This window comes from Lates calcarifer, linkage group LG20, assembly GCF_001640805.2.
Source record: "Lates calcarifer isolate ASB-BC8 linkage group LG20, TLL_Latcal_v3, whole genome shotgun sequence".
NCBI lineage: Eukaryota > Metazoa > Chordata > Actinopteri > Centropomidae > Lates > Lates calcarifer.
The window spans coordinates 11,535,629-11,559,717 of record NC_066852.1 but is presented as its reverse complement, the minus strand read 5'-3'; the positions used below and the strand labels follow the sequence as shown (position 1 = coordinate 11,559,717).

Genomic DNA, 24,089 nt, shown 5'->3' with positions numbered 1-24,089 from the left:
TAAACATGATCACATTTTAATACATGTGTTGCTAATGGTTATTGTTATTACATTTATGTCATTATCAGTATAAACACATTTTATACTTTGAGTCGAAATATGCACTAGGAGGCAACAATGGGTAAAGAATTGTGTAAACAACATTGGTGTGCTACAACATCAGCCCTCTGCCAGGCACTAATGACTACAGTACAGTTGTGCAGTGATTCGCTGCCATCATGGCCCGTTTCAGCTGCTCATATGTCACGAACATCACCACGTTCCAGGAGCCCAGGCGTAGGAAAGATGGCATGAACCTCAAGAGCAAAAAAAAAACAGAAAAATAATGTGATTGATTGAAATCCATTCATGTTAATAGCTTCCATTTTGTTTACAGCCATTGGTCTCCTCACCCTCCTCTATAAATCATTTCAGTATTACTTGTGCAGTCAGTGCTTACCCCTTATAAAAGGCAAGTGGTCCTTCTTTGGTCATCATGGCAGCAGCACAATTGAGGACGCTGCTGTACTGGCCAAGAGCAGAGTTCATATATCTTGTCTTGACCACATCAACTGGAGAGGCAATCACTGTTGTGCATAACCCTGCACCAAAGGCTGATAGAAAGTGGCAGGGCAGATTGTCTGGAGAGGAGAGGCTTAAAGTTACTGTTCCAGGAAGAAACACGTTATATCATGCTGCTTGATCATGTTGGGCCATAGCCATTGTTTTACCTGTCAGGGGAGTGGACTTCAAAAGTGTATCCTTGATGAAGTCATATGTCACCAGCTCTGTGCAGTTGACAATTGCATTACGTGCAATGTTTGGAGCTGTACCTGCGTGACAGAGTGATATATCAAAACATTTATCACAAGAAGGATAACCTTCAAGACCCACATAACCATCTTAAACCAAAGCTACCTTTCCATAGACCACGAATGCCTTCTTCCTTAGCAATGGTCTTGTAAGCATCCATGGTGCTACAGTAGCGTCTGGCGTGCCCGGAAGACCTGGCCTGTGCCTGGAAGCGGACTTTCACCACATCTGTGGGCTGAGCAAAAGCAACCGCCATGGCACCTGTGGTACATCCTGCAAGCAGCCGACTGCCGATGCTGACATCTGAACCAGAGAGGAGGGAGGTGATTGGTGCAGGACTCCCTCAACCAGAATAACAATTTATAATACATTCAGAGATACTCACGATCAGAGCCTTTAGTATAGAACTGTTTTACAGAGTCATAGAGACCAATGCGGACAGAGGCGAAGCTCATCTGCCTCTGGAGTCCCGCCACCAGTCCACTGTAAAGACTCCTGGGCCCCTCTGTGCGCACCATGGTGGTGATTGTGCCAAACACTCCTCGATACTTCACTGCAGACCCTTTCCCTGCAGCTGCTGAGGCTTTGGCCTCCCCTTGGATCTGGGCAGAATAAAAGGTATTGATGTTTTGATAGGAGGTTAATATTTGCAAATAGGTTATTTTTTCTTTCTTTCTTTTCTTTTTTTACCTGAAGTCGCACTTTGGCTGTGTCCAGGGGAAAAGTGAGCAGGTCAGCGATACAGGCTGCAGTACCTGCTCCTACAAACTTCACAGCTGCTGATGGAGGCACATCTGCAGGTCCAAATCCAACCATTTTCCAGATTTATTTTGCTCAATATAAGGATTTAAATTAATATGGACAGGACAAGAAGCTCCTTCAAAATCTGGGAAAAAAAGATATTAAATCCAAAGATTTAATGTGAAAATCTATCCCTAGTTTGCTTTTCTTATTTGATTCTATATCTTGCATTCAACTCTCTACATTATGATACCTGCTGGGCAGCTCATGTAACACCCTCATTAAGCAAAAAGGAACATCTTAAAGAAGAAGTTTTACTGATGCTAAATGAAAGACAGCTGTTTGGTACATTCTGTGCAGACAGGAAAAGGTTGCATTGGGCATGGGCTAAAAAACAAAAGCCTTGCAAGTTCAATAGCACAAATAAATGATTTCTCTCATTTTATTCATTCTTACCGTTTTGGAGGCGTTTGGGACAGAAACTTTAGAGATCAAGATTCTCTAAAGGTGTCCCTCTGGCTGAATTTTGTCCCAGCTATAAATTGGTTTCCTTTTTTTTCCATAGAAGATTTTTCAAAAGTGATGAGCCTTAAAACCATACTCCAAATCCTGGGAAAACAGAAATAAGTTCAAAAGCAAGATAGCAATTAAAAAAAATATTAGCAAAAATACCAAGATCTCAAGAAAAAGTCACAAATAATATAAAGAGTTTTACTGTACCGTGATTTGATTTGTGGAAAGTAAAGAGCCTGGTAAAATGCACAATCTCAAAGTGAATGAATTGTTGAATTTGAACCGATGAATGGACAGGATGCAGTAGTGTGGGGAAGAGAGACACTTCTTTAAATACTGCCACGGTGCTGTTACATCACAGCATGGCATGTGTGGCTGGTGGGGCCCCACCCCCACTGCATCTATATGGGGTGTCTCCTGGTCCGGTGGGCCGACTGTCTGTGGGACAAACAGCCTGTGGCCATATTAATCTGATTTACACACAAATTTGGAACACGTTGTTCTCTTTTTGTCTTCTTGACTTTGTAATTAAGCTTTTATAGTGTGTCTATTGTGTCCTCAGCCCAACAACAACATCACAACAAACAAAAAAGACTAAAGGCTAAATATGTTGAGAGTTGACTATTTTGGGAAAATAAAATGATTCATTACAAAATTGCCTTTTCTAACTTAGCAGAACACTTTTAGTTTTGTCAGTCATCCATAAGTCCATACATAGGCTTATAGTACAGAGAGCTCCGACTCTCAGAGTAAGTGCTGAGTCATGCTGAAAATACAAGAACACACAGTACATCACCCACAAAATTAGATCCGTATGTTCAGACCCATTAACATCTCACCACAGCTTTTTGTTTAATTGTTGTGCTGCAGGACCTGTTGTTCCTGCACAGGTTAATGAGATACTACCTTGAAAAGTAATTCTGAAAATAAATTAACAAGCAGCATTGATGGGGCTCTGTACAGCAATGCAGAGTTATTAATTAGAAGGTTGGTGACATTTCAGAAAAGGGCTCATTTGAAAAGTAATCACCAATGTCATGTATGAATGCTTGGGAACGTGATATCCTGCAGCTGTAGCTGTATGAGGGCCGTTTCACTGCACACATCTGACTGACACAAGTGTGAAACTGCAGGTGAAATATTCCAGGCCCAATGAATAAAATTACTGAATTTATTGAGAGAGCTAAAAGAAAACCTCACAGCTCTGCTGTCAGGGCTCCCACCTGCTGAGATGTTCGGATGAATGTCTTTGTATCCACAAGTGCTTCTCCTTGCGAATACCTTTTCTCTATTCTGAAAGTAGCCACTGATTTTTCTTTTTGGACTCATATGTCAAGAGGAAGGCATCGTGTGTCTGAAAAAAGGAAGCAAGTAACTCCCATATAAACAGTGTATGCTAAACCTGAAAACTATGCTACATCTGAGGCAGGCTATATGTTTGATATTTGGGTTATATAGAAACATAGTTATGAAAGTTAATTTAAATTTATACATACATAGAGAAGAAATGTAATATTTAATCTTTTGATAATTTGTGTCACTGTAAAACTTTATTTCACTGAGGCTCATCTGGGACAAACTGGGTTCCTCATCTCACCTTATTCATCAAATTATAAGAAGTGAAGTAAATCCTGTTAGTAGATGATGTATACCAGTGATTTCTAACACAAAGAAACTTCAGTACTAAGCACCCCTTAAATCCCAAGATGCTTGTGTAAACAGCTTCCACCATTTTATCAAGCAGCCTGATTTATCGGCCCAGTTCAATCACCCTGTGGTCTTTTTCTCTCCTATTTAATCCCATTTTTTTAACTGTATTCCATGAGTTTTTTTCATGTAATATAGACAAAGACAATGTCAAAAAGTGGCACTATTTATTCATAATTGTGTACAACATATGTATTCATAAGACTTATCGACCAGCAATAAATCCTGCTATTTACAATGAGCAGCACATATATTAACCTAGAAATCCCTGGCCACATGCATCACATAATGGTAAACATTGTAAACACAAAACCACAAAACAGAAGACAAAGTAAGGGACATAGAAGTGATCACTGTTAAGGTCTCCATGGAACCTTGCCCTAAATAACAAATAACATTACACCATAACATAATTCATCTGAGCATCCAGTTCATTCTTGTAAACATGAAAATTCATCTTCAAAGTGAACAGCCAGCTGATCAAGGCTTGAGTATGTAAATGGATACAAGATATGGAATTAGCCTTTCACATCCGTCTTTTATACCTCTTTAAACTTGAATCCTTAAATTGTTCTGGTATAACAACAACGCCCACAGAGTCAGTGTTCGTTCAGGAATTCGATGAGCCACAGCTTCCTGCCATGAGTCTTTATAACTTGTGAGCTCTCATGATGCATGAAGTCCACCTCTGAGCCACGTTAGTAATGTGACCCTGGGCCCCCCGAAACCATTTGAAGCTCTCTTTTACACCTCCACTTGGAGCTCCCATTTTTCACAAACATGGGTCACCACTGCACCGTGGTGAAGGCAAGTCCATTGTGTCTGTGCAGCCCCTGTCTGATGAACTGAGGTCAAAAAGGCGACTCCCAGTACTGCTGTGCCCTGGTCATACCTCGTTTAATTTGTTCATACGTCACAAACATCACAATGTTCCAGGACCCCAGTCGCAAGAAAGAAGGCATGAACCTAAAGGAGACAAATGAAAGAAGAGTAAGCAAGTGTTGCAAACAGGTTATTTCACTGTTGTGTGGTTCATTGTTATGTTAGTGTGTGTTTACCCTTTATAGAAGGCCGTGGGTCCTTCATTTCTCAGCATGGTGAGAGCACAGTTAACCGCGCTGCTGTACTGGCCAGCCCCTGAGTTCATGAACCGTGTTTTGACTACATCCACAGGAGAAGCCACAACTGTTGTGCAAAAGCCTGCACCAAAGGCGGCTGTGAAGTGGCAGGGCAGGTTGTCTGTAGGGGAACAGAAGCAAAGTCACAATTTTTCAGTATTTTGTCATTTGAAATTGGTCAGATGAGAAGTTACACTACTTGAAGCCATATCTGGACTACAGTATTTAGCTTTTTTGCCTCACCTGTCATTAGGTCATACTTCAGGATGAGTTCTTTGATCATGTCATAGGTCACCAGTTCTGCACAGTTTACAATGGCATTACGGGTGATGTTGGGCATGCAGCCTGGAAGAAAGCATAGGATGGTTCAAAAACCAGTGGAAGGAATTGCCTTGTTAAGTAATAAATACAAGTAAAAATGTCAAGTACCTTTCCAAAGGCCCTTAACTCCTTCATCTCGTGCAATCGTCTTGTAGGCATCCAGGGTGCTGTTGTATCTCCTCCCACCATCAGCCACTCGCACTTGGGCTTGGAAACGCACCTTCACCACATCTGTTGGTTGTGCAAAGGCCACAGCCATGGCTCCTGTGGTGCAGCCCGCCATGAGCCGAGTAACAATCCCAGCACCTGGTGCAAAGAAAAGTTTTATTATCTCAGTCACAGTGAAGCAGCATGAGAGAAACAACCTTGTTCATATAACACAGTGATACTCAGGTTATGTAACGCACTCTCAGTGCCTCGTGTGTAGAATTGCTTCATGGAGTCGTAAAGACCGATTCGGACAGAAGCAAAGCTCATCTGCCTCTGGAGTCCCGCCACCAGTCCATTGTAAAGACTCCTGGGCCCCTCTGTGCGTACCATGGTGGTGATAGTACCAAATACGCCGCGATACTTCGTTGCACTGGCCACTTCGGTTTTATGAGTCTCTCCTTGAATCTGGGCAACAGGATGACATTCAGGGACTCTTAGCAGCAGGTTAAAAAATACACATTTGGAACAAAATCTAAAGTCAGAATTTGTCAACCCCTCTTGAACATTTTGCAGCTAACCTGCAGTCTGACTTTGGCGGTATCCAGTGGAAAGGTGACGAGGTCAGCAATGCAGGCTGCCGTGCCTGCTCCGAAGAACTTGACTGCCGCAGAGGGCACCATGTCTTTGGGTTTCATTCCAACCATTTCTTCACCTGGTCTGATGACACAAATGGAAGAATCTGCTCTTAATGCTATTTGCCCAGTACCTCTGTGTTATGTCACACTTCAGACACTGAACACAACAATGAAAAAATTATTAGCTAGCTCAGCAAGACAGTCACACAGAATATAACTGATCATACTTTCTCATATTTAATCTTTGCTCTGATTGTAACAGCTGGCTGTGTGGAGTTTACAAGTGATGTTTAGTGTACTGGGTGTATTAGTAATATTTAAAGTGTCCATGCTAAACATAGTGCATACCTGTAATTGAGGGTAAAGAAGAGTTTCAAGTTTTCTCAAGAAGAACACTGGTCTTTGCAGGTGGTTCTATTGTGGAAATACTTTGTGCCATAAACTTTGTTTGAAGCGAAGCCGCCAGCATACCACCACTCTCTGAAAAAAACAAGCATTTATCACCAATTTGTGATCCAAGAAGAGTTTGTCTTGTTGGTATCATGTATTTTACCAGTTGTTTTATGATTGTAAAGATTTAATACATTATAGCTCAGAAGTACAGGAGACAGACATGCAAAAATATATTGTAAACTCACATTTAATAAATGTTTATTATTAATATTATAAATCTACTAAAGTGATTCAGTTCAATCTGAACCCATGTAAAGGTGCATGATTTTCCATCACTGTAAGTTTACCTTAGTAGTTTTCCAGGAAAGTTATAATCAGGCACAGTGGGAAGAATATACAATCCATCAGGTAGCTCGTCCCTTTAGTGTCCTCGTGTCATGCTGTGTGCTTACTGTGTCAGTGAGGAAGAGGCTCCTGAATTTATAAGCACCTGCTGCACATGACTGCAGGGCAGCCTGACACGCTGTTATGTGAATATCATGTTTACCAGAGTCTGTGAGACATAGATGGATATTTGAGCACTTGTTGATCTGTTCCCCAACAGTGTCATTATGGTAGCCTGATATGGACTCATACTCTATGACCACATGTAAACATTCAGAATATTCTCGTTGTTTCACAGCTAATTCCACAGTAAAACATAACTGCTGACATTATCCTGAATATATGTATTTTAAGTTGTAACTCCAAAGCTTAGGGTTTACTTAGAATTTCAGCTTTAACACGTGCAGATCTTAGCTCATGTTACTACACAGACATCAAGGAACAAAGCTCATGTTTCTATTGGTTGATATTTGTGGCCAATCAGACGGAGAGGCTTGTCTGAGTTCCCTAAATGTTTTCATGGGGCATTTGACTGGCTGACAAGAGGTCTGCGGTGGGTTACATTTGCACTACATCCTCAGTGTTAGCGCTTCACAACAAAATGCAGAACTAGTTCAGGAGCTTCAGGAATTCCCTCTTCTCTCCTCCCTGAAAGTCATAAAGTTACGAAACGTTCCAGGCTAAGGAACCGCCATGCTTCTCAGCCAATCCATACAATGAATGAGGGTGGGTGGATGCATGTAGCATCTGTATGCAATCATTCAGCCATTAGCGTCTGTCCGGACAAACTAGCAGCACCCAAAGAGAGGACTGACTGGTGATGAATGGAAAGTGTTAAGAGAGGGGAGATGCGAGTGCTGGAGCTCTGAGTGAGCATGCCTCTATACATGTGACTTTCCATAGCAGCACCAGGTCATGGCCTCCAGCAAGCTGACGTCAAATCATGTAGTTGACTATGCAAAATTATCTCCACTGCATATCAAAAGTTTCACCTGCTGTTGCATGTGTCAGGATGTTGTTTTAGTCCCAGACGTGTAATTCTGGGAATAAAATCCTTTACATTGTAACATGCATCACCTGTTTTTCTTTATACTGTGTGCCTGTACAGACAGTGCTGTGTGACAGGTTTCCCAAGACTCCCAAGGAGTTGTTTTTGTAAACAAGGCAGAAGAAAAGTCCTGAAAATGGCCTGCACCCTTGACCTTTTAAACATTTTCCACTATTTAAAGTATTTCCAACTATTATAGTTGCCATAAATTGAATGTATATGTATGTTTGACAACAGCCTTGTGTGGGCTGTTGTTTGTGATTTTGGCGATACTACAGTTAACATGACGTTTTGTTTACATGTTTACATGTATAGAGGTTTTGGTGTGTCCATTTGTCTATTAATATTTATTATATTCACTTTTTAAATTAGCTTGTATCTCATTTCTTTTAATTATTATCATCGTTGCTAGTAGTATTAGCAGTAGTGGTGGTATTATCAGTAATGGTAGTAGTACATTCCATTTAAATAAATCAGACAACAGAAATTAGTTGAGTGAGAATTTATTTAGATTGAAATATTTTCGTGATATACAAAGACAATGTAATTACATTCTATCCACAATGTACAGGTATTACTGATGACAAACAGATTAAATACAATGATACATTTTAAATGTATTTCAGCTTAAATTAAAATTTGCATTCATCCATTTTTCTTTTCCTTATTTTATCTAATTTGCATGGCCAAGATGGGAAATGACTAAAACCTAAACGTAGTACCCGCAAGGATGATACAGAAGAAAAGTGCCACTGCTTTTCACCAGCTGCTGTCTGTGGCCGAAGCTAAAAACAGGCTCTTGAGAACACAGTGTGAGTAACCTTTGAGCATTCAGTCAGACCAGTAAACAACTTGCTGGTCCGGCTCCAACCAGCTTGCAGTGACCTCCCCATATAGCCCATAAAAATGAAACTGAGCCGGCAGCCTCTTGTCACTGCTGTGTTCTCCTGCACTTCGAATACCACGAACTCTGAATCAGTGCTGTGAAACAACTAATCTCCATTACACTATAAATAAAGACTATTATGCTATAAATAAAGTCAGCCACTGCGTCACTTAAAAGGTTAGTAGAGCAAAGTACAGCAGCATCACCCACCATGCCTGTTTTTCTCACGCACAGACCCTTTCCCTTGTGAACCCCTGACTTGGCTTTATTTTAACTATCAAGTATTGATTATTTGATAACGGAGGAAGGAAAAGAAAACAACTTTCATGTGGGATCAAATGTCTGTGGCTGTAGAACAAGTTTTTAATATATAATTACAGAGTTATAGAGAGAAACTGCAATGAACATCTTTGATTTTGTTGAACTAACAATCAAATCTGAGCCATTTGTACTTGAGTCAAGCTTTTAGGGCCTTACTTGTCTTTGGAATTCATTTTGACATACAGTATTTCACAGCACACATGAAGAGATGCAGTATTTCACTAGGACAACAAATGAACCCACATTCCAGGAATGACTCGGCTGTGTGCTAATTGTTCGTTCTTGTCTTCGGCCGGCATTGTTTTTTATCATAGCTTAGTGCTTATTTCAGCTGTCACTGGAGGAAACAGAAAAATTATCTGCACAATGTGTCTGTGACTTCCAGTAAATTTAATAACACAACATTTCCATCTTCAAATGTTGCAAGATCTTCCACTAAATATACAAAATATTCAGAGATGATTGCAGTCTCCATGGAAATCCGAACTGCCTCCAGACTGACAATCAGAGCGGTCTGTGACAGTTCGATATGCATCCAGTCTGTCAGAGCAGGATGTTCATAAGCTAAAGCTATAGTTGGTTATGCATGAACATGCAAATAAATAAATAAAAAGATAATTTTTTAAATGCAATCCAACTGATAAACACCAACTGCCTTAAAGCACCAGTCCATGAAATTCCAACCAACCATCAGGGAATCCACATGCTCTGCCCTCTGAAAGTGATCCATGACATACAGGCCACATGTTCCACATACACATGTGTGTGCACTCTGTTGACCACAACAAGAAAGTCCATCTGTTAAAATAGTTGGATTGAAAAGGCTCTGTAACAAATGTGTGGATTTGAGCTAAAGTAAACACGTCGTTTTGGTGATGCTTCAACAACACAATCACTGCAGGATAGGATGGGAGGAGATATCCTGATCTACTGAGAAAAAACATGTCTTCAACATTTCTTCTGTTCGTTTTATGGTTGGATTACTGAAGGGGCCCACAGGGCACTGGCCCAGAGGCCCAAAGAGTCAGGAGGGCCCTGGGCTTCATTTGAAGAATGTTACTGAAAGAGACACAGAACAACTATAAAGAGACACAAAATGGCTGCAAAGAGACAAAAGGCAACAACAACAAGAGGCAACAACAGACCTTGTACGTGTCTGTGTCCAGGGACCCATTGCCTCAAAATCCATTCATGGTTCATAGTTAGTTCAGTAGTTAGATTGTTTGATTGACTGACCCAGCTGAGAGGGTGTAACCTCAACACTTTGACCATCGCCCCGTTTCTACAGTCTGTCAGTGCTGTCACCTGAGTCCTCCCACTGAATGATGAAGCCAATTTTGTCCCAGTTTTTAAGGGAAAATTGAATGTGAGCATCCATGTTTATTCATTGTCACCTCTTCCTGTCTTGTGCCTCTCACATTCAAATTAGCAAGTCTCTCAAATGTCCCCCATGAATAACAATGACTCAGACTGTCTGCAGTTTTTTTCTTATCATTGTTATTAAATATCAAATAAATATTATTGGCTATTTCTTATTAGGTCATCAGCAGCAAACACACCCCTCTGCTCTGTAATGTATATTTGTTTTGTTCACTTAACGACAAGCTGTCTTCAGGGGCTTCTCTAGTGGTTTAGATTGCCATTGCATAAAGCTGGAGGACTTCTGACAGATATGATTTGTTTTTTTAATTGTCAAACTCAATATAGCAGAGGCTGAGACGTCCTGACTTTTCCCCCAGTGTATGGGCCTAGATCTAAAAACTACATTTCCCATGATACAACTTGATAGCGTAGCGTTAGATCCTGACTGTCTGGCATTATTCACTGTTTTCTCAGGCTGAGTGGGACTAGCCATGAAACTGAACTGAACTTCATGTGGAAAATTGGTGGATTGCCCCTTTAAATAAATTGTCTCAGATGGGTAAGGCGTGCACTGCTGCCATCCTGTGTTCAAGAACATTGAATGCTAAGGGATAAAACAGTGTGCTGGTGCTGTCCTATATATATATATATATATATATATATATATATTATTATTATTATTATTATTATTATATATTCTTGTTAAGAGCTGGTAAAACATGCAAAAACTTTTGTAAATTCTGTAAGAAAGAAAAAAGAATTAATATTTTTCTTGGACTGTCTCTAAATCTTGCCTGTTTTTTGGGAAACTTAAAGTTAAAATCCTTAAAGTTAAATTTTAAATTTACAATGAAGGGTTTACAACAAAAAATGTTGCAATTTATGCATTATAGGTGGTTTTGTGGTCAGTAGATGGCAGTAATGTTCTAAATGGTCTATGCTTAACCCACTAGGAAAGAAGAAGAGGAGCGACCCAAAATAATCACAGCAGCAGTAGGAGCAGAAGAAGAAGAAGAGGAGGTGCGCTAGCCTTTAGCTTGTCAGACAAACGTAGTTAGCGTTAGCTGATATTTATCCAATGCCTGCTTAGCGTTGGTGCAGGTTTCGAAGAAAAAGCATATGCTGCGAAAGAGAGGGAAGGTCACATTAAACAGTCCGTGACAGAGACCGACTCCGCTCTCGACAACATGGAGAAACAGTTGCATTTGAACCTGTTAGCTTCCAGACCTCCTATGGCTGGTGGGTTTCAATCCAGCTCCAAGATGAAAATGGGGTGAGTTAGCATCTTGGTTAGCAAGCTGTCAATTGTGTCGGCTTTCTCCTAACGCTGCCTTTAATATAATCCACCATCATATCAACTGCTCACTATTGATACTATTGAAAATCAGAGACTGGACAGTTTGTTAAGGGACAGCTGAGCTGATGATGTTAGCTAAGCTAAGTTAGCTTCTGCTTCCAGAGTTTGAACCATCAGTGGCGGATAAAACGCATTATAGTCATTGTATAATATGACAGTTGTTTTTTAGTTTAGCTGGTACCTTTGACATAAAAACATTTTATAACTGTATCAGGTATCGGTCGAATCTGGCAGTATTCATTGTTTAAGGTATATCAGGGTTGACAGTGACCATGACAGTATATCATAAGCAGCGTCTGGAGATATAAATCTCAATATGGCTAGATTAGATTTTATTACGGAGATATCTTCCTGCAGGACTTGGGACACCCTTGGTTCTCATTTATACAGCCTTTGTAGTGAAGGTCAAGGCTAGTTGTTGCTTGTTTACATCACCATGTTACAACAGTATAAACAAGATTTTACCTCTGGTAGAGATGTACGCAGACTCTATATCTCGGGGTTTAAAGAAACATTATCCAACCTCTCTTGAGTGTGTGTGAAAAACTGAAATTAAACCTCGACTCAAACCCTAAATGATTACCCTTAAAATGGTGAAAGCCAGCAGCCAGAGCATCAGATCAACAGACCTTGTACCTGTTTTTAGTTTTAGGTGAAGACAGTTGAGAAGGAATGGTGCTGAGTGAAAAAGTGAGTGAGCGAAGCTGTGGTATGTGATTTGGTCTTTTTGAATGATTACATTGAATTTCACAGTTTGTTACCTGAGTTACCTTTGAATCTGTATGGGTCATTTTCTCTCTTCAGTGTTGCAGCATTTGCAGCATAATCCTGCTGCAATATGAGACTGGTTTACATTTTGCTTGTCCTCTTTTCTTTTTTTTAATACAGACCTGGACGGAAGAGAGATTTCTCCCCCCTGCCATGGAGTCAGTACTTTGAAACCATGGAAGACGTTGAGGTGGAAAATGAGAATGGCAAAGATATATCCTTGATTTCTGCTTTTGTTTGTCTGAAGGAAATTCAGCATGCATTGTTTAAGTTCTACATATTGCAGCCACATACAGCATTCAAATCCTGTTAGGTCAATTCATACATTCATTGAGCAGGATTTACTTAATCTGTGACTCTTGTACAGCTCTGCCATGTGTTTCCTTGACCACCTTGAACATTTTCAGAATTTACTGCAGTGGTTCCCATGGTCCTGTGCTGCTCCTGCTCCATGGAGGAGGCCACTCTGCGCTCTCCTGGGCAGTGTTCACTGTAAGCGAAGCTCAGTAACCTGTTTACCCTGATAAATCATACGTTGAAATACAGACCGCGTATGTATGAAGCAGCACTTTTATTTCAGTGTGTTTTCTTCGTGTTATACAAATGTGAATGTTTTTGTGTCTTTGTAGGCTGTCATATGCAGCAGGATCAACTGCAGGGTGGTGGCTATGGACCTTCGAGCTCATGGTAAATATAGGTAGTTGCAGGACACAACATTAGTCACATATTTTATTCACATTTTAGGAAATGGAGATCTTGATGGAGATTTTTCAGTTTGGTCAGGTGGTATTATTAATCCTCTCTGAGTAATGCTTAGCAAACATATATGCATATGCTGTGATTACTGGTCAAATGTATTGCATGTCTCACTCTAGACATAAATCCTTTATTAGATTTAGATTAATTTAAAGGTGTATGTAAGTTTTTTTTATATCGCTACATAGCCAACTGCATTAACAGCTGTTTACTCATCAAGAGCTTCAGCCATTGTTGCGTTTACAAGACACTGAGCAGTGGTACTTCTTCGTCTTCTCATGTTAGACTGAGGGCAGAGGGAGATGTGATGGGCTCAGGTGGGCCCAGGCTGTTAGCATGCTACATATATTAGAAGAAAATGACAGAAATAGAAGGAAAGTAAGAGTTAACATTGGCGTCGCTTTGCATCGCTGGAGACAACTTCTGTCAAGTAAAGGAATGAAGTTTGACGCCTAGCTTGCAACATTTGTTATAGTCTGGTAAGTAAACAGCTGTTGATTCTATCATTTGCTATGTAGCATTAGCAAAAACTTAAATACAGCACCTTAAAAAATTGCCACTCCAATACTACATATTAGAGTAGTAGCTAGTAGCTACTACTATATAGTAGCTTGATGATATTCCTACCTGTCTGTGACTAGAGAGCCACATTGTGAGATCAGGGGACAACTCCCCCCGTATAATCAGACAGGTCATTTTTTGTTTTGTTTTTTTCATTCATCAGCTTAGGTGAAATCGTTTTCTCTCTCTTCACTTGCAGGTGATACCAAAGTGAAAAATCCTGAAGATCTCTCTGCAGACACAATGGCCAAGTAAGTTTCTGTGTGTGCAGTTAAGACAGACACTGAGCTACTACTGAATGTCCATTTTAAGCTTCAAAGGAAAAATTATTATATGTCACAAGTCAGGAAAAGTGACACATACTATAGAAATGCTGCGACATCAACAGGTTATCTTTATTCTTTCTTTCAAAAGGGATATTGGCAAAGTGGTGGAAGCTCTTTATGGAGAGAACCCTCCTCCAATCATGATCATTGGACACAGCATGGGTGGGGCCATTGCAGTTCACACAGCCTCTGCTAATCATTTACCATCCCTGCTCGGCCTCTGTGTTATCGATGTTGTGGAAGGTAAGTGCTTATACTTTGTGTCATAAATAGATGTTTTTCACATTATGGCACTTAGCCAACCAAATAACATGTTGATTTTACTACTGCTTTAAATTAGTATCAATTTCATAGAATGAATATTCATAATTAAATAAATGATGAGTACAATATTACTGGATATATTAACAACAAATCCTTTTGTTAATTGCGTTCAGGTACAGCAATGGATGCTTTGAACAGTATGCAGAATTTCCTCAGAAGTCGGCCAAAGACATTTAAATCCCTGGAAAATGCCATTGAGTGGAGGTAAAAATGAAACCGTTTGACCGGTATGGTCTGACCAAATTATACTCTCCTGCAAATTGGTAAATGTTGGCAAACAGCAGCTTAAAAATGATTCACTAAAACCAGTAGGAGCCTTGTTGAACGAATTTGTCATATTTTGTTTTCACTTGAACAGCTTAACTTTAATTCCTAAAGTTTGCATTGTCAAGCCTGAATTGCATCAGTCTGCTTGTTGTGCCTAAAACTCCTCTTTTCCTTTGCTGTCAGTGTGAAGAGTGGCCAAATCCGAAACACTGAGTCAGCACGGGTGTCAATGGGAGGCCAGGTGAAAAAGTATGTCTACTCTCTCTTATCTGTATATTAAGTGCTGCATGAGTTTGCAAGTTTTATTTACCACTGTTGTGATATCCACAGATGTGAGGAATCCACCAGCAGTCCAGGTGTCTCTAATAGCATTGGTGAGGGTATAATAGAGGAGGAAGAAGATGAAGAAGCAGAAGAGGAATCCAACAAGAAAAGAATGAAGGAGGATGATCAAGAGGTTTGGTGTCTCTCTGTCTTTTTCATGTAACATGAAATATGTGTATGTGTGATGGAAAGGACCTGAAAAAGATTGGTTTTGTGATACAGATAAAAAAGGAAAGCATCTTCACCTGGCGAGTGGAGCTGTCAAAGACAGAAAAGTACTGGGATGGCTGGTTCAGAGGCCTGTCTGCTCTCTTTCTCACCTGCCCTGTGCCAAAACTGCTCCTGCTTGCAGGTTAGATCTCTCACTGAGATTATTATTTGATACTCCATGTATAAAACAAATCTGGATTGGAAGTTTTGGTGGAATTTCAGGGCAGTCCCGCTTGTTTGGCTGAATACAAATGATTCAAGTTTTATTCCAAGCTATTTTGCCATTAACTGCACAATTTCACCCCTCATGTGTTCCATTGTACAGGAGTGGACAGGCTTGACAAAGACCTTACTATTGGACAGATGCAAGGTAAGGAGGACAAATGAAAATTTTACTTGAGGGTACTGTAGAATATAGCACACAGATCTTAGTCATATCCATGATCTCACTGTTTGTCCACAGGGAAGTTTCAGATGCAAGTCCTCCCTCAGTGTGGTCACGCTGTCCACGAGGACGCCCCTGAAAAAGTAAATGAACATACGCTGTACTTTAGTTATTGTCCTGCGATGGTTTGGTTCAGATTGGTTTTGTTTGTTGGCTTAATTGTTCTTTGACTGTTTGATTAAAATTCAGCTTTTGTTAAACTGAGCCCTCTGTCGTCTGTTGTTAGGTAGCAGACGCTCTAGCAACATTTATGGTCCGGCACAAATTCACTGAGTTTAAGGAAGGATATCTGTGGTAAGTGAACATCCTACCAAAGAATGTGCATCATTGATTTTATAAAAGTTATATATGTATAAAAATATATGTATATACTTATACAAAAAAGTAAAAATTAAATTAACAAAAACACAGAACACAGAGCTGCATTGTGCATTCTTTGGTCTTTGAGATTTACAATTACATTAAATTACATTGTTTAACAAATTAAAGCAATTGTTGGATTATTAGAGATGCATTGTCTTCCTTTAATCCATTGTCTTCACTTTGTCTGATTTTCTACAGCTAATTTCCAGTTTTCAGTCTAAATATAGCCAGCAGCCATAGAGGAAACGTTTCAAGAGTCATCGATGTGATCCTACAATTTAACAAAATATTAAGGAAAATATAACAAGAATTATTATTATTATTATTATTATTATTATTATTATGTTGCTTTTGTTCTGTAGATACTTTGCCTTTCAGCTTTGCCTTATTTTTGTTTTCAGACACTGGGATTTGATTGTACTTTTCCTTTACAATTTTTTTTTTAAATTTCTGAAATGTAATGCTCTCCTTGTTTTAATGTTTTATTTAGAGTTATTGCATCATTGATGATATGTGTTTGTAATGGTTGAACTCAAACGATTAAAGATGGATGCAGCAAACAAATGTCACTTACGCTTGTATATTTGATATGTGTAGTAAAAGGACATCATGATCATTTTGAATGTGGTACATTTGCTGCACACAAATCCTATAATACACACTGTGACTCTCCAAGTTATACTGAGAAATGTTTGACTGCCTCTAGACAATAAAGCTTTTATTTCCAGAGCAGGAGATGAAGCCCAGCTTATACTCGCAGCACATATTTCACTCACAGAGACCATAGATGATAACAGACTTTGGTTTAGGCCCACAGGGATCGTCTACTACTAGGCCTTTAGTTTTTCTTGCAGACCCACATTGTGGTGTAAGTAATGTAACACAAAATCTTTTATGAGATTCTGCTCCCCCAGTCCAGATTTAAATTCCTCCTCAGTGAACAGTGTACACATGACTAGACAGTGCTTTTTGTGCTGCCTCAATGGCTCAGGCTTGGAGGTCGAAAATAGTTTGCAATGTTTAGGAAAAGCTTTCTCAAGCCATCATCGAACTGATGTTATGCATGTAAACTTCTTTTAATCTAAACATCTCTTTATCTAAATCTCAGAATTCATTCTATCTTGCTCTTCATCCATGGTTTGGGTTAGATACTGTCTTCAGACATTCAAACGTTCAAACATTTTCGCTCCATTTTTTGTGCAACACAATTATGTTTTTTGTTTTATTCTTATTCCAATTTATACAACAACACAAGGCCTGCTGAAGTGGAAAACAAAGCTGCAGTTTTCTAAACTTTATGACAAAGGTGACATGTTTTTCATCATGTGCTTGATATTCTATAGGGAATTAAAAGCTTTTAATTGTCCCTCCATGGATCAGCATACTCAGAAATATGTCACAGTGATGTGCAATGTAAACATTTGAATTATTAATGAACAATAATGACTTTCCTCCATGGAGCTAACACCACTGAGATCATTCTGTGATTTGGGTCTGTAAACAATGCTGATGTGCACAGCACCAAACAGGGAAAGAAATTTTTTGGTTGCATCATTTTGGGCCTAACAAACAACATCTGTGCTTTACACACATTTCCAACTCTGAAAATTATATGAGACGAAGCAAAAAGTATAAAAATGCAGGAGACCTTACCACAGATGTCAACTAACTATTTCTGTTCTTTATCTTTGCAAGTCACCTTGTAACTTTATAATAACAGCTTTAATAAAAGCACTTATTTACACTGAATTATTTTTGTGTTTATCGGGCCAGATACACTCAGGAAACACTGACATGGATCAGTGATGCAACCTGGCATTGGTTGTAAAAAATCTAAAGTAAAGACAAATCTGCCATTTATTTTTACTCATCAATCAATGACAATCACACACCTCAGTCTAATGAACATGTAGGAGCTGTCCACAGCTGTGGTGCTGAAATAATGATTGAAATGGTACGAGGTGCTGGTCAGAACAAAGGAGAAAAAAGCCTCAGGTACAGATACTAGAACAATGTCCATCACTGTCAAACACATTATTATTACAGACATTCTTGGTCCTCAGAGGATCAAACTACACAGCTCTGGTGAGGCTTCATCTAGTGCTACCAGCTGCTTAAAATACTTAAGTTTGTAAAAGCGTACCTAATGAGCAAACCCCCTGTCAGCCTCAGCTCTACTTAAAGATCAGTGCTAACATAGCATGCTAATATGCTAAACACTAACATGATAAATGTTAGTATGGCTGGCTGTACCCATGTTAAACTGTAAACTGTATGTTTATGTGCTTACTTTAGAGACATGTCACTGTCATGCCAGGATCAAGAAAAATGAAACAAATAATGCAAAGTCTCAAACCTCAGCAGTCAGACTCATCAGAAGTGCAGTTCTGAGACACATAAATCGTCTTGCCAGGGGTGCACTTTTCATGAGCCCACTGTTTGCATTTCATGCACTGGATTCAAGTCTCTCTTGGACAGCTGTACGCAAATGGCTCCAAAGGCACAGGCACTCATCTTTTTCTGATGAAGAGGCATCTGAAGTGTTTCTTTTTATATCTGCCTTCCGTTTCTCTGCTGTTCAAGATTTGGTCCCCTTCTTTCTACTCTAGTGCTTTCCTTTCACCACAAGTGCCTCCCTCACAGGTGTGTCAGTGAGAGTAGCAGTTTGTTTTGTTTTGTTTTGTTTTGGTGGGCTAGTTTTCCTGGACCAGCTTTTAGGTATGACTAAATGTCCTTTGGAGCTGATTGGTTGGTGGAGCTGGCATCACTAAGCCAGGGGTGAGGTGGTGCTAATGGGAAGGGCTGGGTTGGTGCTGGGGCGTGGAGGGGTTGGGTTCCAAAACTTGCGATCTGACACATAGGGTGGGGTGAATTCTGTCTCCAAGAACACAACCCTGTTGTAAAGTTGAACCCCTGTCACCTTTTTACATTGTTATCCCTGAGTCGTTCCTTATTCATGCACAAAACTAGAGCTTTGTTTAAGTGGACTCGTCTTGTGAACATGGCACACACGACCACTTAAAGCACATGCTGAGGTTGACAAAGTATACAGCTTAGGCTGATGAGTGTTACTCCAACACTGAGAGTGTAGGGCTGAGCCTGACAAGGTGACAGCATTTGCTAAAAAATAGGCCTAACATTTGAACCATTTGTCATAACCTATAGGTATCAGCAGGTCACACAACTTAGCTTACGACTCCATTAAATATATGGGGCTCAGGACTTTTTTTTGTTTGTTCCACTGAGTTTCACTGTTTACTATAAGGACAGCCTCTAAGTTTCTCTGGTAGCTCAGTTGCCTAAAACAATAAGTATCTTAGCCTGTTGTCTTTTATGTCACATTGCCCCAATAATCTCACTCATCAAGAAAGGAAAGAAAAAGATCCAGCTGGGTTTGGTACAGGAGGACCTCTCACCAGGATTAAAAGGGCAGTTTAAATTGTGTAAAAGTGATATGAATAAATCGTTGGTACTGATGTACTGTCAATGCATGTTAGCTCAATCTACAGATCCTAAAGACGCAATAAAGCAGTTTATTTCTGCTACTGAATGCAACAAATGAAGTGTATTTCTGATGTTTGATTGTCCTCTTTGTATCAACATTAAACTATTTACAAAGAACATTAAAAAACCAAATGATCCCCTTAATATGTAAGAGTGACATTAAATTTAATTTTAAATGTTTAAATGTTTATTCACTAAAGTAATTAGTTGTACAGTGGTGGAAAAAAGTTTCCAGACACCCTACAGAATCTCAAATATTATCATGAAATATTTGGGGGAAAATCTTTTTTGTGTTTCAAAAGGTGTGGCTGCATTAGACAGACACAAACAAATACAAATGATATTTTTTTGTTATTGTTTACAAGAAAAACTAACAAAACTAAATTCTTGAGAGTTTCAATATGTCAGTTCTCAACATTGTTGTGTATTGTGTATCAAAGTCAACAAATAACAGAGAATGTGTACAAAACTGAACAAAAAATAAATAAACCATCACATCATCCAATTAATATTTAGTAGTCCTGCCATTAGCACACAGTAGAACTCTAATCCTGGCTGGCATGTTCCCCATGAGTCTTTCACACTGTTGAGGGGTAATCTTCTCCCATTCTTCTTGAATTACTGCTTTTAATTCTTCTATTCTTTGGTTTACGCTTTGAAACAGACCTTTTGACAATCCACCACAGATTTTCAATGGGGCTCATGATTGAACTGGCCACTGGATACAGCGCTCCTGCAGCCAAGTTCTACTGACCCTGGATGTGTGGCAAGGGGCAGTATCCTGTTGAAACATCCAGTTTTGACCTCGACGGAACAGTACACGTGCAGAAGGGAGCATGTGGGTTTTGAGAATGGCACAATGCTTGGCAGAGTTCAATGTGCCATCACAGACAGTGAGATGACCAACACCAGCAGCAATTATGTATTCCCAAACCATGATACTGCCTCCACCATGCTTAACAGTAGGTACTGTACATGCTGGAGATAATGCTTGGCCTGGCCTTCTGTGTACCCTCACATTATCAGGAGGAGAATAAAGCTGGAAACTGGACTCATCTGACCACAGAATCGTCTTCCAGTTCCTGACTAAAAGGACCTAAAGCCATGATCCAAAAGTGGGCCACATACAGTGTGGGTGTAACACTGGACACCAGTTTGGTTTGACCACTGCTGCTGAAGCTCCTGTGATGTCATTCTGCGGTTTTCCCTGCACATGTGGATCAGGATGTGGTCATTTCTTGCTGAAGAAACCCTTTGAACGGCCAGATCTTGGTTTGTCTTCCAAGCTGTTGGTTCGTTTGTATTTCTGCAGAGTGTATCCAACTGCTGAAGGACTGCATCTGCACTTCCTGGCTGAGAATCTGTATCTTCAGGCATGTTTCCTGTGTTAGGTTCCTTGTTTTAGCCATTTTTGTCTCTGAAGAACTTTCAAATGTGCTGGCTTTATATAGACACGATAGCACGACCTTCATTACTGGATCACTGGTACCAAAACGACCCAATACTCAAAATTTCTTGTGTATTTTTATGGAACCAATCAATTTTAAGTTTTTAATGGCTTTAGGATTTGTTTAGTATTTTGGCTGTAACTGTACTAAAAGAAATTGCACTTGAAGACCTAAGAGTGATTCTTAATGCAATATTTAACAAATGCATGGGGTGTCCAAAGACTTTCCCACCACTGTATATATTTAGTTAGTTTTTGTGTAAAATCCTGTTTGTATTTTAAGTAGGATAAAGAACTCATGCCTTCATTTCATCACGGTTATTGTACAGTTGTTGTTTTTCATTGACATTTCCATTAAATAGAAATTATTTTTAAAAATTTCTAAAATTGATTTGTGATGAAAATATTTGTGGTTCCTGACATGATCACTTTTCACAAATATAATTTGTCAAAGGTCATTTAGAAATCCCCCCCACTGAATTTACATATTCTGGTAAACTGTACACTGAAGTTCAACAATGTGAAACAGTAATAAAGCAGCTATGATCTGATTTTATGCTAAATATGGTCAAAATAAAAACATTTTCTGCTTTAACACAGAATTTCTCAAACTCTTACTCCTTCAAAGAGACCATGACCGATGCAGAGCTTTGACTGGCTGTTAAACTGACACAGATGATGATGTCAAGACACAAATTACTTATAAAAAAGGAGGTGATCAGCTGGAGCCTGATTCACCTCTCAGATTTGTCCACCGAAACTTCATAACCAGATGAAGTCAGACCAAACCGGTGGCATGTAAGTAACATGTATCAGACATATAATGAATTTATTTATCATTCCTTTAACTAGGTTAGGTATGAAGTATTTTTTTATCTGTTGTAATACTATAATTGTTACTTTTTTTAGTATTTAACTCATGAAAATTGTGACTTTATCTCAGTCCATCTTCCTTATTTAACATGTTTGATTCATAATGTTGATTAAGGGTCAGTCTGATGTGTTTGTGTACGCCATGCCTTTACAGATACTGCATTAAGCTGTGGCCATGAATAACACAAAACAAGTAACCCATCTGATGCTGAATCAGACACCTGTCAAAACTCTGCTGTCTGTGCTGCCATGTCTTCTCTTCCTGTACATAAATGGAGTCATGCTGTTTGCCTTGTTGAAAAAGCCTGTCTTGCTGGAGTCCTCTCGCTATATCCTGTTTGGCCATTTGCTCTTCACTGACTCTCTGCAGCTTCTAGTCAGCATGTTGCTGTACATCTTTGCTGTGACCATGGTCCAAATGATCAGTTACATTTGCATTATCGTCACACTGTTTGCAACCATTGTCGTTAAAATGTCACCCCTCAACCTCGCTGCCATGTCCCTAGAGAGGTATGTTGCCATTTGTTTTCCTCTGAGGTACGCTGACATTGCCACCAGCAGGACAACAAGAGTGGCCATTGCTGTTATGTGGACAATGGCCTCTGTAGACTCATTCACCCAGCTTCTCCTGTTTGTCAGTCTTGAGAACACAAGCTTCACTGTTCCAAGGTTCTGCAACAAGAACAGTGTCTTCAGGCTGCAGATTTATTCCACTTTAAACAAAGCCTTTACCATATTGTATTTTGTATCGGTGAGCCTGATTATCATTTATACATACATTGCTATCATGATTACTGTGAAGTCAGCCTCGTCTAATATCCGCAGTGCCACTAAGGCCCACAGGACAGTGCTGTTGCACCTGTTTCAACTGTGTCTTTGCCTCACCTCCACTCTGTTTAATATGATGAACTCCAGTAGCCTGTGGAACATAAATCCTGACATGGCCCTTCATATTCAGTATGCCCTCTTTTTAGGTGTCATCATTTTCCCCAAGTGTTTGAGCCCGCTCATATATGGCCTCAGAGATAACACCTTCAGACACGTCTTCAAATACTATTTCAGCTTTGGCTTCAAAACCACAGTTAGGCCAGTTATTAAGACTTGATTTCAAATGCAGTAATTGTGTTCTTTTTTTTTTCTTGCACAATCATGTCGTGTAGAAATGCCAATTCATATTTGCAGATGACAAGTTTATTTGACTCATTTACTTGAGTGCATGACAAGGTGTATAATAGATGGTCAGACGCAGGTCAGAATTTAAAATGATGTAAATCGTTATTTTTTGTCTGTTTCTTTCACATGATTTAAGATACTGTTAAAACTGTTATGCCAATCTAATAGTGGTGATGGATGAATTCAGATTTTACTGATAACAAAGTGCAGCAGCTTTTTAATCACTTCTTATCAATTTGTGTACAAAAGCCATTCCATATTGCATACGCGTCAGTTTCACTCTAAATACTAAATACTGAAATTTGTGTTCTGTGAACCATGTGTTGATAATCCACTGTTAGAAATGACAACAAATTGTTCTGTTAAATATCTCTATTGTTTAACAAGATTCATAATCACTTTCCATTATTTATTTGTACATTTTATCCTAATTATAACTATATTCATGTTTTTAAGTAATAATCATTATAAAATCATGCAACCCATGAAGATGGTTGCAGAAGTGCATGAAAGGGTTGACTGTTTAAATCCACAAAACATTGTTTGTTTGTTTTTTTCATACATACAATTACCTGGCTTAATATTACATGCAGTGAGACACAATATCTATGACAAAAAACGTTTATATCTTAGCATACTATCTAATCATCAATGTATGGTCTTATGTTGTTTCTGCAATATCAGTGATAGCTCTATGGATAATAACTACAGAAATGTATTTCTTATAACTTCCTTTAAGTTGTATTATTAGAGGGAAAAATCATACCTGCATCTTATAACAAATAGTTTGTGACACAAGGTTCAGAAATTTTTACCTGACACATGAGGTTTACTAATGTTTCATCCACATCACTTCATGGGGAACATTGTCATCCCAGCTGTAACATCTTATCCCTCCTATAAATATAATGCATCCAGGATCAGCCACAGCATGACTTTGGAAGTAAATATTGTAGAAGTGTCATGTGAAGCTTGTGAATATCTCTGCCATGTCTTTCTGTAATACAGTTTGAATTAAAC

General features: G+C 39.3%; 3 protein-coding genes across 3 annotated transcripts; 2 read left to right on the top strand and 1 right to left on the bottom strand.

Moving 5' to 3' along the window:
* On the bottom strand, positions 1 to 6,877 carry LOC108893680 (uncharacterized). The gene is made up of 14 exons (XM_018691931.2): positions 6,718 to 6,877; positions 6,326 to 6,457; positions 5,921 to 6,059; positions 5,600 to 5,807; positions 5,301 to 5,498; positions 5,115 to 5,216; positions 4,812 to 4,992; positions 4,615 to 4,719; positions 1,483 to 1,609; positions 1,178 to 1,394; positions 898 to 1,095; positions 711 to 812; positions 440 to 620; positions 1 to 296 (listed from the first exon to the last, which is right to left on the bottom strand). Exons 3-14 carry the CDS (start codon positions 6,044 to 6,046, stop codon positions 185 to 187), a joined length of 1,857 nt encoding a protein of 618 aa, XP_018547447.2. The 5' UTR covers positions 6,047 to 6,059; positions 6,326 to 6,457; positions 6,718 to 6,877; the 3' UTR covers positions 1 to 184.
* A 4,464-nt stretch (positions 6,878 to 11,341) lies between these two features.
* Positions 11,342 to 16,641, top strand: ppme1 (protein phosphatase methylesterase 1). The gene is made up of 14 exons (XM_051078459.1): positions 11,342 to 11,644; positions 12,617 to 12,712; positions 12,898 to 12,988; positions 13,126 to 13,183; positions 14,013 to 14,064; positions 14,228 to 14,382; positions 14,577 to 14,667; positions 14,914 to 14,979; positions 15,061 to 15,187; positions 15,277 to 15,406; positions 15,590 to 15,634; positions 15,728 to 15,792; positions 15,936 to 16,003; positions 16,271 to 16,641. The coding sequence occupies exons 1-14, from the start codon at positions 11,559 to 11,561 to the stop codon at positions 16,272 to 16,274; spliced, it is 1,134 nt and encodes a 377-aa protein (XP_050934416.1). The 5' UTR covers positions 11,342 to 11,558; the 3' UTR covers positions 16,275 to 16,641.
* A 5,430-nt stretch (positions 16,642 to 22,071) lies between these two features.
* LOC108893171 (odorant receptor 131-2-like) lies at positions 22,072 to 23,001 on the top strand. The gene has a single exon (XM_018691029.1). The coding sequence runs from the start codon at positions 22,072 to 22,074 to the stop codon at positions 22,999 to 23,001; it is 930 nt and encodes a 309-aa protein (XP_018546545.1).
* The last annotated feature ends 1,088 nt before the right edge of the window (positions 23,002 to 24,089 follow it).